We start from the raw sequence: 16,633 nt of genomic DNA, 5'->3' as shown, positions 1-16,633 counted from the left end.
TCACAAAACACTTGAATTCATTACTTTTATTGGACAATATGAAATCATAACAGCACACAGTTCAGAACATTTATAAGTTAAGAAAACAGTACCAGGAACATCAAGTAATCAACACTAAAAATGACTGTGGACTGTACACAATAATGAATAGTCTTTTGCAGTATTTTATGTCCACAATATTTAAAGAATCCTTCCATTTGCGATACAAACACAGACTTCCAGATGGGTCTGTAACTTGTCTTTCCATAATCCTCCAAAGACCTCATCAAAACAGCTCATCAGATACCTCCAGGTGGGGTGTTTGCAAGTTCTTCTATTGCTTCAGCCTTGACTTTAGATGCCTGATCAAGCAAGTCACGTATATCAGCTTCATCATTAAAAGGATTCTCCTTGTATTCCGTCCGTAGCCACTCTCTGAACTATAGGAAGAAAAGGTTAAGTCTGTTAAAAGCAACGTAGGCAATTTTACTACATATAAAACAACAATGATGTCAGTTTGAATTGCAAGGGTATACTTCCTGTCTTTTCATGCTTCATTTTCAATATGCTGGCTTTGTTACCACCAACCTGTTCAGCTTGAGTTTTTTCAAATTCCTGGAGCTGCCGCTGGAAGCCCAAGTTTGGGCCAGCGCACGGCCGGACCACCTTCACCGCAGCCAGGGCTTCCTGCCAGCCCAATCCTGTCACCGTCATTATGTAAGCTACAACCAGCGTGACACTACGGGACACACCAGCCAAACTGTATGAAGAGCGGGATGGAAAACAAACACTACAAGATTTAGCAATTATGAATAAATCATTGTCAGTATTCACCCATGACACATTTACTGTAGATAGCAAATGACTTTCTGCCTAAACTGGCTCGTGTTACATTTGTACAAGCAAGCGCAATGTCCTGGTTGGAGCGATTTGTCCTCATTTAGAAAAATGTAGATGAATATTCAGAGTGTGCAGGTGTTTATTAATAACACAAGCAAATAAAACTATCATGCAAAGAAGTAGTGGTGGTAATAAGGTGGAATGAAAGTCCAATTCTGACAGTAATCACTGCATTTAACACGGCACATCTTGTTTAAAAAGGAAGATAAGTTCAGGAAGTCCAGTCCAGCAACTGGAAAAAAAACGATTTGTTACCAGGAATATTTATAATTCTGTACTCTGTGCACACAATTTATTGCACAATTATACTGCAAGCAAAGGTAAAGGTGAGATACATAAAATAAATGAATACGTTTTGGCCTTTGCAATGAACAAGGGACTAAGCATTCATAATTAGAGAAGGCATTGTAAAAGCAGCTCTTAAAAATAGCCACTTGTATTTCTGAGAAGACCCTCTGTCTAGCCAAATATAACTTTACCCTGTGAACACTTGGTCAGCTACCCTAGTACACGAACACAATGCAGTCAGACTTGTTACTGTACTCTGTTTTAGGAAGTTCAAGAATAGGTTTTTATCACTTAATCTCTTCTGCAAAGCAGTCACACATGAGTTCATTTGTGCACTTGTTTGTTGTGATCTGGGTTTTTTTTTCCAGCTTTAAATTAACTACATTTAAACTTCACCATGTCTGCAACTGTTTGAGACAGACAGAGTGAATCTATGTAGGTCCGTTATTCAAATTTCACCTCTCAAGCTTGAGTGAACCTAAATTCTAGCTTGCAGGTAAAGATACAAGTAATCTAGGTCTCACCAGTGAACTAGGCAGCCTTCTCCTTTTAGGCGGGACTCGTGCATGAAAACAATACTTTGTTTGAAGTACTGAGATCTGTGGGGTACAAAAAAAGGAATGTAAAAATGGCTCCTGACTACCTAAAAACTGCTATGCCAACACAAAATCGCAGACTATATGCTGTTATTTTATCTTTGCCATGTTTTTGTGCAAGGCAAGGGAATGTTTTTGTAACTGGCATGTGAAACTATTGCTCATCCTCTCCCCATGAGGATCAGGGTGTGTTCATCTCAAGTAGCTGGTGTCATATTTCATGCAACAGGTCTCGAACAGCAAATGTCATGTTCTCAAAACCTTAGAGGTATGAGACATATGGGGGTGGTAAAGATGGCAGGTGCACATGTGTGCATATTTGTAGCATATCACATGTACAGCTCTGTGAAAAGATTTCCTCCCTTCCTGAGTTCTTTAGTGTGTTTTTGTCATACTTATGTGTTTCAGATTTTTTGAATTTCACTCCACATCCAGCCTGGATTACTGCCAGACATGTTAAATTTGTTACATCTGGTGTAAAACTAACAAAAGCATCTCATAAAAAGAATATCATAGCAACAGTCAAACATGATGGTGGTAGTGTGATGGTCTGGGGCTGCTTTGCTGCTTCAGGACCTGAACGACAAGTCATAATTGACAGAAACATGAATTCTGCTCTCCACCAAAAAGTCATGAAGGAGAATCTCCGGCTGTCAGTTCTTGAAGTTTAAGCACGTTTGAGTTATGCACACACCAGCAAGTCCACCTCTGAAGGGGTCAAAATGAAGGGTTTGGAGTGGCCTAGTCAAATCAGACTGAGATGCTTTGGTATGACCTTAAACAGGCCTTTCATGCTGGAAAACCCGCCAATGTGGCTGAATTAAAACAATTCTGCAAAGATGAGTGGGCCAACATTTCTCCACAGTGATGCTAAAGGGTGGCAACACCAGTGATTAGTTTTAGGGGCAGTTATTTTTTCAATAGGGCGAGGTGGGTTTGGATAACTTTTTCCCTTAATAAATGAAACTATCATTTATAAAAATAAGAAATCAGGAAGAGGGCAAACACTTTTTCACAGCACTGAACATGTCTAGGTGTGTTTGTGTATACCTATGCTAGCTAGCCAGCATACCACTTGCCAATAATCGTGCTATAATTCAAGGACAGCTGCAAGACATTGGTCATTGCTTTTAGTGTGAATATAATTAAAGACTATTGTAACACAAGCACCACCCTTGGCCATCTTCTCTAGTTTCACATAAAAATAACTGCGTGTATTTGAATGTCACACATACCTACCAAAATAAGAGCCAAGAGCTCAGTCCATTTGTGTTACTGTGCTCTTGTCAGAAAATAAATGTTTAGCTTGGGAAAGCATATCATTTACACTTTATCTTGGAGAAAATGAACCTCAGACGCCCACACAAAGAAGCCTCAAATGGATGTAGTACTCTCTCACTCTGCCTCAGCTTTTCATTGTTCTGTGCCGCGCTGCTGTGCTGCACAATTTGGTACTTACAGGTTTTGTGTGGGAAGGTCAGCTGCTGAAATGCAGAGATAGGTCATCTCCTGGTGGACAGAGTATACTAGTCAAATGTCACGTTCTCCTAAATATTTAACACAGATCAGCTAACAGAATGAAGAATATAATAAATGTCACCAACACAATCAGCGATTCACGATGTGTGTTGCTTATGGTGAGGGCAGGCTGTGTAACTAAAGCTGATTAGCCACTATACTAAAAACGCCAGCCTAATTGTTCTGTTGTCCCATTAAATTAGCTCTGAGCTGTCAGGTCATGGACCTGGGAACTCGTTGGTGTCCTGCGGCAACCTCAGCCGATCAGGTTTGTTCCAACTTATCCCGCTGATGCTTGATGGGATCTTGGAAGTTTAGAAACCATGACAAGACCAACCTCGGGCTCTCTGTTGCATTTCTCTCTTTGTAAATAGTTTGTGCTCTCTATCCCTGCTGTTTAGGAGGTACCATTGGCAGGGTGGGGGGTGTCTCTACATGTTAAAGCGTCAAAATCAATAATCCAGAAAAAAAAGAATAATGAAGAGAGACCGCATAGTCCGAGCTGGTTGAGACAAGAACAACCGCCTACTCTGAAACCCACGCAGGCACACAACTCAGCACACTGACAAACCAACTGCTGTTGACTGGCATTTTACATGATACTCTAAAGAATCACATGAGTAAAAGAAAGTCCCCTGTGTATGTTTTACTCGCACGGAAATGAGAGCTGTTTGCTCAAGGAAAAGAGTTACTGATACACAGTGGTTCCTGAACAACCTGACAGACCGGGTCAACTGTGGAGGGTGTCTGACTGCTCTCAGCCAATCAATCTGCTCAGCTTGTTTGCTGGATGACTCTATTTAAAAATTTATTAGAAATTCAATATGTGTACCTCTATGATACACCTGGGTGCTGAGACATTATAAGGCAAAGAGAGCTTCTCACCTGGAGGATAGGAGCTGCACTGTCATGAATCGACAGGATGTGTGTAATGTTGTTTCTGGCTAAGTGTTCTCTGTCCCTTGCATCTGACAGAAACGCATAACAGCACAGTCGAACAGCGTTATTATATCTGCACACATATAAGAAGTCAATAAAAAAAAATAATAAAGAGAAAATGGGACACACCTTTGAAATTCCCCAGGTATAAATCAGGAAGGACCTATAAGGAAAAAGAATACCGATTGCTATATCAAAACCAATGATTGATACTGAGGTGGTGCAAACTGATTAAAGACCAGTCAGATTAATCTTTAATAAGATAAATGAAACCCTAAAAATATGAAGTTATAATTACAAATTGTGTCATTTGATGATCTGAATAGATAAATATTCAGCCACTAAATGATAATAACTAAAAATAAAAATAAAAAAAAAACTATGCCAAAATAATTCTAGTTTGATCACTGAACTGGGCTGTGATTAAGTATTCTAACAGCGATGCTACATTTCCTAATATTGCAAAGTTAACGAGGAACCAAACTTTTTATTCTATGAAACATCCAAAAATGACCAGCACCTATCTTTAAAACACTGAGCACCGCTCACACAATAACTCCAACCTGAGGAGCACGGAAGAGAGGAAAATCGTACCTTGTTGATGCCATTACCCATGCTGAAAGACCCGCCTCACAGGAGAAGAGTTGGAAGAAATGTCACACGCTGCAGCCTCGGCGCTGGAAAACGCGTATCCGGCGTCTCGATGCCTTCCCAAACCCGCTGAAGGGGAGCAAACGCAGTAGGTCTGCGTCCGAGCGAGCCGAGCACTGCTGCCCGAGGTTCCCGAGGTGGATGCTGGGAGCTGTAGTTTCCTAACGCAAAGGGCGTTGCAGACCTGTAGTAGATGTGTGTGGAGGAGTTAAACAGCCCCACATAAAAATATAATTAAAGAAATCAACGAAAGGATCAGTAATTTAATCAATATTGATCATTTTGCATGAAAAAAATTACATTAAAAATTTGGTTTTGTCTCTCTTGTTAATAATAAAAGCAGTCACAAAGTGTGTGTATATATATATATATATATATATATATATATACACTATATATATATATATGACTATAGAGATAGATAGATAGATAGATAGATAGATAGATGGATAGATAGATAGATAGATAGATAGATAGATAGATAGATAGATAGATAGATAGATAGATAGATACATACATACATACATACATATACATATAGATAGTACAGAATGGATCTTCTCACCTTCAACCAAAACCTCACAAAATACTTGGCTTTATTTCCTTTGATGTCATAATAATAACACAGTGCAATAACACTGAAGATCGCTGTTTCTAACAAAGCAAAACACAAAGTATCCACAGGTTGTTTGTTCTGTTCCATACAGACGACCCAGTTTGGATGCCATCACCACCACCAGCAGAATGATGGCACCTGTGGAAAGGCTTTTTAAGCAGGACAAACAGGAAACAGAATCTGTAAGCTGATACAGAATGTGACTTATCACCCTCAACCAAGAGAACCTTGACTTTATTCCTTTTCTCTAACAAGTTGAAATAACTAAAATACCATTGATTGCAACAAAGTGAATTATAAAATATTTACTGATTTATTTATTAAAAAATCAGTAAATATTACTGATTTCCCCTACATACCAGCCAGTGTGGATGCCCTCTCCACCAACAACACAACTTTTATTTTTGACTCCTTTGAAAAGGCTCTTCCAGAAATCGCGTTTATCCAAATGATTTTTCAAACAACATATGAAGCACGTTTTGTTAGAAAAAAAACTTTAATCTATGCTGCAGACATAATCAACTAGATGCATTCTGGCAGTTAACCAGTCTGAACAGAAATAGAGTGTGACTGCTGAAGGAGGCACTGAGAAACCAACGACAGGCTCGGGACTCTACAGTGCTGCTATTACAGAGAAATGATGGCATATGTCAGATCTCTACTGATAATTACTGTGATAAAGACATCAACAGGAAGTGCTGCTACCCACTGCCCAACATTGACAGCACATTTACACCGCAGACACCAGTTCACTTAACTTCCTGGTAATGCGTTGTTTTGCTATGTGGGGCAGCTTGTGACTGCCAGCCTCTACTCTACAGCTTGAATGGGAGGAAAGCATCTGCGACAGAGACGTGATGCACTTACTACACAGAGTAATGCGAGCTGGTTATCAGTCCACCCATCCGGTTTATGCATGAGGGTATGTATACTTTTCCCCTAGTTTTATTGCTTTTAAGAGCTCTGCACACTGGTGAATGTACTCTAATAGTAATCAATCAATCTAAAATGTTACTTGGATTCACAAGAAAACTGGGCAGGAGACAACATCAGATATTTTTATCACTTCTTGTAGTTTTGCCATAAAGTAAGTTGAGTTTATAGAGAGAGTCAACACACTATTGGACCTAGACTCATTTGTAAACTGCCAAAACTGAATGAGAACACTGCCCCGATACTGTGCCACTAAACAAGGTCATCTATGTGAATCTCCAAGCAGTCACAAGTAGGTGGAATTTAAGCTTGAATTCAGTAATTTCACTCACCAGCTTGTTTTTGTCTTTTAATTGTTGGTAAGAGCACTCCATTTCTCCTCAACTGCCATATAACCTGAAAATTACCACCAATAAATGTAATTAACAGAAAAAAGTTGAAGAAAAGAACTTGCAAGGCAATAAAATGGAGACAATATGAGCCAGGTAAATATGATACTGCTTTGATGTGGCTTTGGTGTGCAAAAGGAGGAATTTATAGTGTGGGCGTTCACAGATAGGCTGCCCAAAATGTAGGCCTACTTGTAGTACATCGCCCACATTGTCAGTGGCTACAATTCAGGTGGTTTCCCGCTCTAGTTTCGCATAAATATTCAATTTATCAATGAACTTGGGTTTTTTTTTTTCGGTCAGTGCTTCATTTTAATTACTCCATCATATTAACTTGTTTTTGGGGGGGTTGTTATTATTTAAAAAAAAAACAAAAGCAAACAAACAAAATAAAACGTCAAAGTCCTCATCTTAACTTAGCTTAGCTTACATCTTAATTTTTTAATTCGATGAGAACGTTTTTTCCCTCCTATGACAGCTGCCGTTTAAATCCAGCTAGAGCGATTCATCAGTGTCACCATCATGAAATATGAACAGGCCTCTCCTGCAAACAGTTTCACCACTAGGTGGCACCAACGTCACACGCAACGATTTACAGCGATCGGCAAAAATTGCAGAATGTTGCCCCCCCCCCCAAAAAAAAAGAAAAGAAAAGAAAAAGCAAAAACAATGTGACCACAACAGATAAGACAAGTAAACACACACAAAGATTAATAATTTTATCCCGTATTTCTGCTTTGTGTTAAAGGCATCTCCGACAGTAGTTGAATCTACTAGCACCCCTGGATTGTTTCTGTCATCGATTTATAAGCCTGTTTGTAGTTTTTTTTTCTTTTTATCTTGCGCGTTTCATTTTTGAAGTAGGTCGTCGAGGAAATCCCGGAAATAGAAATAAACTGCTTTACTTGGACCTTTCCAGCACATTTTCGGTAACTGTTTTGTTTGATACTGGAAGTGAATGGGTGTGTTCCCCGTACAGTTTTGTTTCCTGAGTAATTCATTAAGTTATGGAAGTAAGTCAGTTAAAGATGCCGACACTTTGGGATAGCCTGTGTTGTTAGCTGACCTCTGTCACAGTGTTGTGATTGTTACGGATGGTTGATTAGCCGATTCACTCATTAAACTGTGTCCTGTGCGCTTTGTCACGGCTTTGTTTGAGCTGTAGGTTTTTTGGTTTTTCCGATGTGACACTGTGAATTCTTCCCAGGGATGGCCACCGCGCCGGAGTCCTCACTTCACATGAGGTCGACGGATCTCATTATAAAAGAACCCCTGGATTACGGAGGTTTTGGAGAAGTTTACTTATGTTATCATGTGACGCTGGGCCAGGTGGTGTTAAAGACTATGTACACTGGACGTCTGCGCAACGAGTAAGTTGTTGTTGTAGTTGTTGTAATATGTTACTGCATGTGCTACCCAAGGGTATTCCCCTTCGTCCAACGATAACTTGAATCATGTGTCCCGCGAAGTTTTCCACGCAACCAAGCGAGACACTTTTAGAGCGTGCAGAAAGTATAATAATACAAATGAATACACACGTATGTAATTGAATGTACTCGTTATTACGGTTGTCTATACCAAGGTAGTGTGCTGTGAAAAGGGACACTACCTTGGACACTACCACTTCCCTTTTGCACAAGGAAATAGAGACAGGTCGATTCAGCTGAATGCCGATGAAGTCCAACATCTGTTTTTTATATCCGGATATACACGAATTTAAAGAAAACTCGTTCCTATAAAGGGTAAAGTTTTAAAATTAGGGATAATACTCAGTCTAGCACTAAGAACACAGACTAAATTAGCTACTAGGTCCAAGGCCATAAGATTTCTTGTGAAACATGCCTGGACTGTACAAAAACAAAACAGTTATTTCCCATGAATTAATTATTCTATTAATTATTGACTATTTAGTTTTTTTAAAAATTGTGAAGAATATCTGTTCACTTTTTATTTTTTGAGACAAAATTTCAAATGTAGTGCGTTGTCCCCATAACAGTCTGAATGTAAATAAATACAAAATGCATTTATAATTGTATTTATGTATTTATAAATACAAAATATTAACAGTGATTATAAAAATTGTTGCTGATATTTTTACTTGTCAGCTTATTGTTTGTATCTCAGATGCGCTGTGAGGCACATGCCAATCCAAAGTCTTGCCTCAGTACTTTCAATCAGCTCCACCAAATACCAAAAAAAATGTTTAACACAATTTTAAAAAATGTTGTCTTTATCTTAATCCTTATGAGTATAAGATGATAAATGTATTTCTGTAGCACTAGAAACAGAATCACTGCTCTGGCTTGTCTGTATGATTATAAATGGTAACAGAAACACAGAATTAAAGACTATATTTCTTACTTATCTGTTACTGCACGCCCACACATGCTTAAATATCAGAATTGGGTTATTGAAGTCGGTAAGAATATGCTCACATTGTCAGTTTTCCTATGCAAAAGCTTTCTCTTATTACATTTAACAAATTTTCCAGGGAGAGTAAAAAATCGCTACTGGAGGAGGGAAAGATCATGGCGAGCCTGAACCATGAGCGAGTGGTCAAGTTGCTGGGTGTGATTATGGAGGATCGAGATTGCTCTCTTGTCATGGAACTCATCCCCAGAGGCAACCTACTGGACATGCTGGAGACCGTTAGTAGGCTTAAATCAATAAATACCTGTAACAAACACAGCTTATGTGGTTTTCATCTATAGCGTGTAGCCTTAAAGAGTTCCACTGTTGTCAGTTTATCATGAACTGAAGCATTATTACACTTTAATCTCTCTGTTCTTCAGGTCAGTGTGCCGATATCTATCAAGGGAAGAATCATTCTAGAGATTTTGGAGGGAATGATGTACCTCACAGAAAAGAGTATCATACACAAGGACATCAAGCCAGAAAACATCTTAGTGGACAAGGATTTTCACATCAAGGTACATTACACTCTCTGGGTCATAACACATGTAGGATTCTGTCTGCTGGCATTCACAGTCATGGTGAAGGATTTCTTGTAGATTGCAGATCTTGGTCTGGCCACCTGCCAGACGTGGAGTAAACTCACCAAGGAGGAATCTCGCAGGAAGAGCCGTATGGGGCGATCGACTGGTGTGAGAGGAGCTGGCACACTGAGCTACATGGCCCCGGAGCACCTGGAGAGTATTCATAATCCCTCCACTGAGAAGTCTGACGTGTACAGTTTTGCCATCGTGGTGTGGGTCATTCTCACAGGGGAAGAGCCATATGCAAGTGAGCTGTGATATCATGACATGCCAAAGATTACCAGATGCAGCATATCCACTGCATACAGCATTTAAAGAAAGCATCTTTTTATGCCCAGATGCCAGGAGTGAAGACCAAATCAGCCAGTGTGTTCGTAATGGTGACCGACCGGCAGAGGATCTTATTCCAGAAGACACACCTTCTGAAATAATTCAGCTCATGAAAAGATGCTGGGATCGCAATCCTGAGGAACGGCCGACTTTTAAAGGTTTCCTTTTTGTATTTGTGAATTATAAGCAAAATAGCACTCATTGATGAAACCACGTACACTCATTAGGTACATTTCCCAGAAATTTTGGTCCATATCAACACGATAGGATCACACAGTTGCTGCAGATTTGTCAGCAGCACATCCAAGATGCAAATCTCCTGTTCCACCACATCCAACAAATGCTCTGTCTGACTGAGATCTGGCAGTTTGAGTGCAGTGAACTCAGTCTGTGGTCTTATGCTGCTCTAACACATCTGCCACAAGACTCGACTCAGATAAGATGCTCTTCTGTAATGAGTGGTTATGTGAATTAATCTTGCTGTTGAGTAATTATTGCCTTCGTGTCAGCTCAAAGCAGTCTGTCCATTGTCCTCTGAGGTCTAGTATCAATAGTATACAATACAATAACAATATTTTCTCTTTGTTTAGATCATGTTCATATGTAAATCATAGAGTTGGTCGTGTATGAAAATTCCCGTAGATCAGCAGTTTCTGGAATAAACAGACCAGCCGCTTTGGCACCAACAAATACACTAGATTTAAAGTCACTTAAATCATCCTCAGTCTGAACTTCAGGTCATTTTGACCATGTCTACACATCTAAATGCATCGAGTTGCTTGTTGGTGTTCACGAGCAGTCGAACAGATGTATCTAATAAAATGGCCAGTGAGTGTATAAAGTGAATGCAACACTTTTGTTTGTTGAGTTTTGTTGAGTCAGTTTTCTTTCCTCTTATTTAATGTCTCGCAGAGGCCTACAACATCTTCCGTCCTTTCTACATGGAAAACCTTGAACCGCTTATAGAGGAAGATTTACTTCACCTGAAGGTTGAATAAATATTTTCTATATGTGATCTTTTTTTTTAAATAATCACAGACATTAAGCAGTATTTTAATAAAAACAAACATTATATATATAGTATAACATATCTTCCTAATGACAGTGTTATTAAAATTTTAGTTTTTTAAAATTTATTTATTTATTATTGCAGAATTCATACGAAGGCCCAGATGATCTTGTTGAGAAGATGAAGTCTTTATCAGTGAGCCCTGAAAGTTTTTCAGGAGGTGAGTGTGCTTCGTAAACCCGGTCGTCAGAAAAAAACGCGTTGTATATTTTCTGATCCCCTCCTTTGCATTCTGTGCTACATTTAATGCTGTTTAGAAATCCTGAAAACATTTGAGCAGCTTTATTGTTTTACTGTCTCTCCTCAACTTGTAGATTGCCCCGCTCCGTTGATAAGTTCAGACAGAAGTGTGTCCGTGCCAGTTGAAGCCAGTATCGAGGATCTGCACGGCAACCAATATGAACAATGTCCAGGGCATCTTCAGACAGATGCTAAGGCAAGTAACAGCCCTTCAGAGTTGCAGGAGAAGCTGGATCGGGAGCTTCAGTACCACAAACACGGCAGTTATAACTGTGAGAACCACTCCGATGCTGGCAACTCCTTTCATACCGCAAATCCTTTCCTGCAAAGCAACGTCAGCATTTCGGATCACTCTGCACGGCAACCAGAACAAGAAAAATCTTCTGTACTCTCCTGGACAAAAGCTGAGCCGTTGCGGCCCACAAACCAGGAAGAGCCTTGGTATCGTCCCTCTGCAGGTGCCTTTGAGACCTCTTCCACACCTACTCCATTCCACTTACCTATATCTTCGAGCACACCCTCTCTGTCAGCGTTTAACCAGCAACATCCCCACTCCCACTTCGACCGGCAGCAGTCCTGGCCAACTTACCCAGTGTCTGATACGTCTGCCCCTGACCTCACCTCTGGACATCTTTTGACCACTTCAAAGAGTTGCCAGATGCACGATCAGGGTACTATTAAAACATAAGTGTTTGATGAAATTCTGAATCTAATCCCTGAGGGGTGTCCCCAGCTTTTTGTGTTATCTCCTTGTTTTTGGATCAGTTGTGTTTACGTGTGTTTGTTTTTGTTTTCTGACCAGGACCCCTTTACATTCAGAATGCCAGCGGGATTCAGATTGGAAGCAACAACACAATGAGCATCAGAGGTTATGACCCCTCTCTTAGCTTGTCATCTGTATCTGCTAACAGCTCAACTAACTCTCCCATCAAAGAAGGCATTCAGAAATATGGTAAACCATAACATTTCTGTCTGTTTATGAACTTTTCATGCCTGAAGATCACAAATGCACTTTTAATTTACTAGAGCTGTAGTTGAACACGTTGTTGTGATTTTGATTTTTATTGGATGATCTTTCCAAGCCCCAGAGATAGATAGTTTTCGGTCACATGTGACCATTAGCAAAGAAATATTTTTGCATATAGTGTTACAGTGTTGTGCAAAAGTCTTCAACCACTCTTCATTTCTTCATGGTTTGCTAGAAAAAAATGGTAAATAGGTGCAGAAATTTATTGAAACGTGCAAACATCAAAGGAAATACAGTATATACGGCAATAATAGAGTTTGTACAAGGTCAGTATTTGGTATTACCATCTTTATTCTTCTGACTGATTTCTTTTAGGGAAACTTTCTTTCAGTAGTCTTCAGGAGTAGTTCTCCAGGGTTCTCGAAGTACATTCAAAGCTCTTCTTTGGATGTTTACTGCCTTTTCTTCTGTTCTCAAGATGATCCCACACTGCCTCAATCCATGACAGTGTTTTTCTATCCAGGTAGGCCTATACTGCAGTAATGCAGTGTTTGGGGTCATTGTCATGCTGAAAAATCAGGCTGTTGCAAATTAAGCTGTTGCTTTCCAGATGGTATTGAATGGCAGATCAAAATCTGATGGTACTTGTTCTAAAACTTTTACATTTGAATTCATCACTCCATAAGAGCGTTGTCACTGGTTTCCAGTAAGTTCTTGTGTAATTTGGAATACCTCAGCCTCGTCTCCTGGTTTCCCTTCATTGAGAATGGCTCTAATATATCTCTATCTCTAATATATCTTAAATTACACTGAACATAATGCCAAGATATGCCAAAGGTTTAGAGAATAGGTCTTTAGGAAACATCTTTTTGTGCAGAAATACTGTTTGTTGGCATTTTTCATCAATTCGACTGGAGAAAATGTGAACAAATGATGTGTTTTTGGAACAGACTGCTAGTAACAAAGAACCTAGAGATAAAATTTGAAATAAGCTATGTGGAAACACAACACTGGTTCATTTAAAGAAAAAAGATTCCTCTGACAACGGTCGGGTACAAGGAATGCACTGAAAATCTGTGAAAAAGCAGCCAGTGTCCAAAGAAAAACTTTGAAAGACTGTCAGAAAGCCTGGAGAACTATTGATCAAGACCACTTTTTAAAAATGACTCCTGGCTCCTTGGAGGCAAGATACAAATAAAAGAGTGGTGGCTCAAGACTTTTGCACAGTACTGTATTCACCAAAACGCATTTTGTGTTTCCTCGAGTTCTAACAAACATATCGCATTTCCTTCCTCATAAAACTTTTCTTTCTTTCGCTGGATGCAGCATATTCTGTTGCCGCTGGCACCTCTGTAATATATTTATCTTGTGATTCCGTTAGAGGACCATGCTGTGATGGAGGAGCACCTGGACGTGCTGAGAGAAAACATTGGGACCAAGTGGAAGCGCTGTGCGCGGCGTTTGGGTCTGACCAATGTGGATATAGAGACCATAGAGCATGATTGCTATCGTGATGGTCTGCCAGAAATGGTGCACCAGATGCTGGAGCGCTGGAAAATGAAGGAGGGCTGTATTGGGTGTACAGTTGGGAAGCTTTGCCGAGCTCTAGACGGAAACATAAAGGTAGATGTCATCCAGAAAATACTAGACATCTGCAATTCGTCTTCCTCACTGGGATAAACCTTACAGCAACTGACGTGTCTCATGTTCTCTGATTGATTTATCATCTACGGTGGCCGCAATTATAAACTCTGCTCATGGCTCTGAGCCTGAAGGATCACTTTAGTAGAGGTGGACACACTGAAAACTTATCACCTCATCTGAAATACATTTTTCTGCTTTTCAAAAATGATAAACATAGAGCTTAATGTCAGTTTTCTGTGAGCAAAGAAAACTGTCATTAAGTTTTCTTTAAACTTTCTTAGGAAATAGTCTTTGACAAGTTACTAAACACTGTTTCGATGAAATTGAATGCCTTTGTAATAGTTATAAGATGCAATTGCATTTTTAAATGGCTATAGCTTCGCCTGCTAAGAAGATATTAACATGGTCAGGTTCATGAAATTTCAAAATTGTGGATTTTTGTATTGCTCTATATGGTGACAAGTCTCTAAATATTCATTTCAGGCTAAGGTTTAAATTTGAATATGAACTGTTTTGAGGTTGTTGGGTTTTGGTTGGTATGAAGAAGCCAGTGGGTTTGTGCACATTAACAGAATAATGAATTCATGTACAGGGACTGTCAAATGGTGTGTGGTACACATTTATTCCAGTCCAACACAAACATAATGACTACAATCACAGAACAGGTAAGGCTAATGAGCCTGTGACAAGCTGAAAACATCAGCAGTCATAAGGAACAATGAAATACAAATGAAAACGTGTGCTGTCACGAGTAAGCCAAACTGCTACCATTAATCTGATGACGGCAAAGCAAAAGTACGCGTGAGCTGGTGATTAAATTCTTTTAATGTTAATGAAGTGATTCAGTCAAACATAATAAGCATTTTGGATTGAAACGTTACTTTCTCTCCGTCAGAATTATAGCGTCTTGCCAAAGACAGAGAGAGTGTGTGTGTGTGTATAGTTAGAGACAGTATTGAAGGGTCTGCATGTCAAATGTCTTTTCTTCATCTTCATGCAAACTACATTTCAGCATTACAAAAGAACTCCATGCATGTATGAAAAAACCCTCCTTTTTTCAAACTTTGAATATTTTTTTTTAGTTTAGCAGATTCTTCATCATATTCATTACAGCTGTTATCCTCTGACAAATATGTTTATGAAGTTAGTTTATGATAACTAGTCCCAAGCGGTCACTATATCATATGTTTAAAAACAGCAACAGGCTTTAATTTTTAAGTGTGTCGTTCTCCAGTGCAGTACTGTGCAATATTCTTGAGCCACTCTTCATATTGTGCGTGAAAACATTTGTCCTGAGCTATAGCTCTCCGGGCTTTCTGAAAGTCTCATTATGTGTTTCTTTTGCCATGGGCTGTTTTTCACTCATTTTCAGTTCAGTCATTGTAGCTGACCACTTTCAGAGGAATGTTTTTCCTGTTTTTTAAGTCACCTGACGCTGCAGAATGAATAATTCAAGCATAAGAAATGCATCTAACACAAGGGTCGAGCAAGTGTTGTGTCTACACATAACAGACACCCTAGAAAAGAAACTATTTTTAGTTGTATCTTTAGGCACATGTGCTTTTTTTTACTAGCAGCAAAAACAAATTCTTGTTTTTCACATTTTAGCTGGATCTGTGAGAAAGACCAAAGATAAAGCAGTTAGACAAGCATAAAATAGTTTTTTGCACCAACAAGGGGATTTCCAAAGAGCAGTTAGCTGAAAACTTACATCTCGGTATGATGTGGCGTCTGTCCTTAAAAAAATATGAGCAAACTGGATAAATGGAGGACAAACACTGAAGTGGCATGCCTAAAAAATACACATTTACACCAGATGAATGGGGAGAAAAGGCATGACACAAGAAACACAAGAACTGGGTTGAAAATCAGTGGGTCCAAATTTAAAATTTGTGGCTCAAATCAATATGTACCAAGTGAGATGTTTACAGCAATCTATCTCAGTCATGGTTTTAAGATCATTAGAATTGTATAAACTCTGTTTTTGCCTCCTATACTGTATTTCCATGTTTGCACGTTTCAGTAAATCGCTCTACACTGTTCTCTTGTTTCTAGCAAAATGTAAAGAATTGACAGGTGGCTTGAGACTTTTGCACAATACTTTATGTCACAGAAAAACACATTTTCCTTCCAAGTAAATATTGTGTAAATGGCCTGTATTTGTATGGCGCTTTTCTAGTCCCTAAGGACCCCAAAGCGCTTTACACATCCAGTCATCCACCCATTCACACACTGGTGATGGCAAGCTACATTGTAGCCACAGCCACCCTGGGGCGCACTGACAGAGGCGAGGCTGCCGGACACTGGCGCCACTGGGCCCTCTGAGTAGGCAATGGGTGAAGTGTCTTGCCCAAGGACACAACGACCGAGACTGTCGGAGCCGGGGCTCGAACCGGCAACCTTCCGATTACAAGACGAACTGCCAACTCTTGAGCCACGATCGCCCCCAGTGTGTGTTTATTTTTCCGTCATACCCAATAAGCCAGTTACATGGCAAACTGCCAGGATACATGGTGAGATGTGAGACACAGGTCACTTTTTTAACAATAAAAACTTGTGAGTCAAATCATTGGAGCTG

At 39.6% G+C, this 16,633-nt stretch overlaps 2 protein-coding genes across 5 annotated transcripts; one reads left to right on the top strand and one right to left on the bottom strand.

The window, feature by feature from the left end:
• Window positions 1-11: 11 nt before the first annotated feature.
• dusp22b (dual specificity phosphatase 22b) lies at window positions 12-5,019 on the bottom strand. 3 transcript variants are annotated; one of them, XM_084912706.1, is made up of 7 exons: window positions 4,815-5,016; window positions 4,350-4,383; window positions 4,167-4,249; window positions 3,223-3,272; window positions 1,692-1,766; window positions 568-739; window positions 12-419 (listed from the first exon to the last, which is right to left on the bottom strand). In XM_084912706.1, the coding sequence occupies exons 1-7, from the start codon at window positions 4,833-4,835 to the stop codon at window positions 279-281; spliced, it is 576 nt and encodes a 191-aa protein (XP_084768832.1). In that variant the 5' UTR covers window positions 4,836-5,016; the 3' UTR covers window positions 12-278. The 3 variants fall into 3 exon arrangements, with proteins under 3 accessions (XP_084768832.1, XP_084768834.1, XP_084768833.1); XM_084912708.1 differs by lacking the exon at window positions 4,167-4,249 and having other exon boundaries at window positions 4,815-5,019; XM_084912707.1 differs by lacking the exon at window positions 1,692-1,766 and having other exon boundaries at window positions 4,815-5,017.
• A 1,459-nt stretch (window positions 5,020-6,478) lies between these two features.
• ripk1l (receptor (TNFRSF)-interacting serine-threonine kinase 1, like) lies at window positions 6,479-16,625 on the top strand. Of its 2 annotated transcripts, none has more exons than XM_084912815.1 (11): window positions 6,479-7,738; window positions 8,017-8,179; window positions 9,301-9,457; window positions 9,602-9,739; window positions 9,821-10,052; window positions 10,144-10,293; window positions 11,048-11,124; window positions 11,289-11,364; window positions 11,519-12,115; window positions 12,247-12,312; window positions 13,793-16,625. In XM_084912815.1, the coding sequence occupies exons 2-11, from the start codon at window positions 8,019-8,021 to the stop codon at window positions 14,089-14,091; spliced, it is 1,953 nt and encodes a 650-aa protein (XP_084768941.1). In that variant the 5' UTR covers window positions 6,479-7,738; window positions 8,017-8,018; the 3' UTR covers window positions 14,092-16,625. The 2 variants fall into 2 exon arrangements, with proteins under 2 accessions (XP_084768941.1, XP_084768940.1); XM_084912814.1 differs by having other exon boundaries at window positions 6,481-7,738; window positions 12,247-12,396.
• Window positions 16,626-16,633: the final 8 nt, after the last annotated feature.

Source organism: Perissodus microlepis, chromosome 18, assembly GCF_051167445.1.
Source record: "Perissodus microlepis isolate ML-2025 ecotype Zambia chromosome 18, ASM5116744v1, whole genome shotgun sequence".
NCBI classification, from domain to species: domain Eukaryota; kingdom Metazoa; phylum Chordata; class Actinopteri; order Cichliformes; family Cichlidae; genus Perissodus; species Perissodus microlepis.
Note: the sequence above shows the minus strand (reverse complement) of the source record. Positions and strands in the feature narration are given on the sequence as shown.

Excerpts from the sequence above, each read along its gene's own strand:
- dusp22b (XM_084912706.1), bottom strand. The coding sequence starts at position 4,835 with ATGGGTAATGGCATCAACAAG. Across the intron at positions 740-1,691 it reads GAAGGCTGCCTAGTTCACTG|TTTGGCTGGTGTGTCCCGTA; the intron begins GTGAGACCTAGA and ends CTCTTCATACAG. Across the intron at positions 420-567 it reads AAAAAACTCAAGCTGAACAG|TTCAGAGAGTGGCTACGGAC; the intron begins GTTGGTGGTAAC and ends TTCTTCCTATAG.
- ripk1l (XM_084912814.1), top strand. The coding sequence starts at position 8,019 with ATGGCCACCGCGCCGGAGTCCTCACTTCACATGAGGTCGACGGATCTC. Across the intron at positions 11,365-11,518 it reads CCCTGAAAGTTTTTCAGGAG|ATTGCCCCGCTCCGTTGATA; the intron begins GTGAGTGTGCTT and ends CTCAACTTGTAG. Across the intron at positions 12,116-12,246 it reads TTGCCAGATGCACGATCAGG|GACCCCTTTACATTCAGAAT; the intron begins GTACTATTAAAA and ends TTTTCTGACCAG.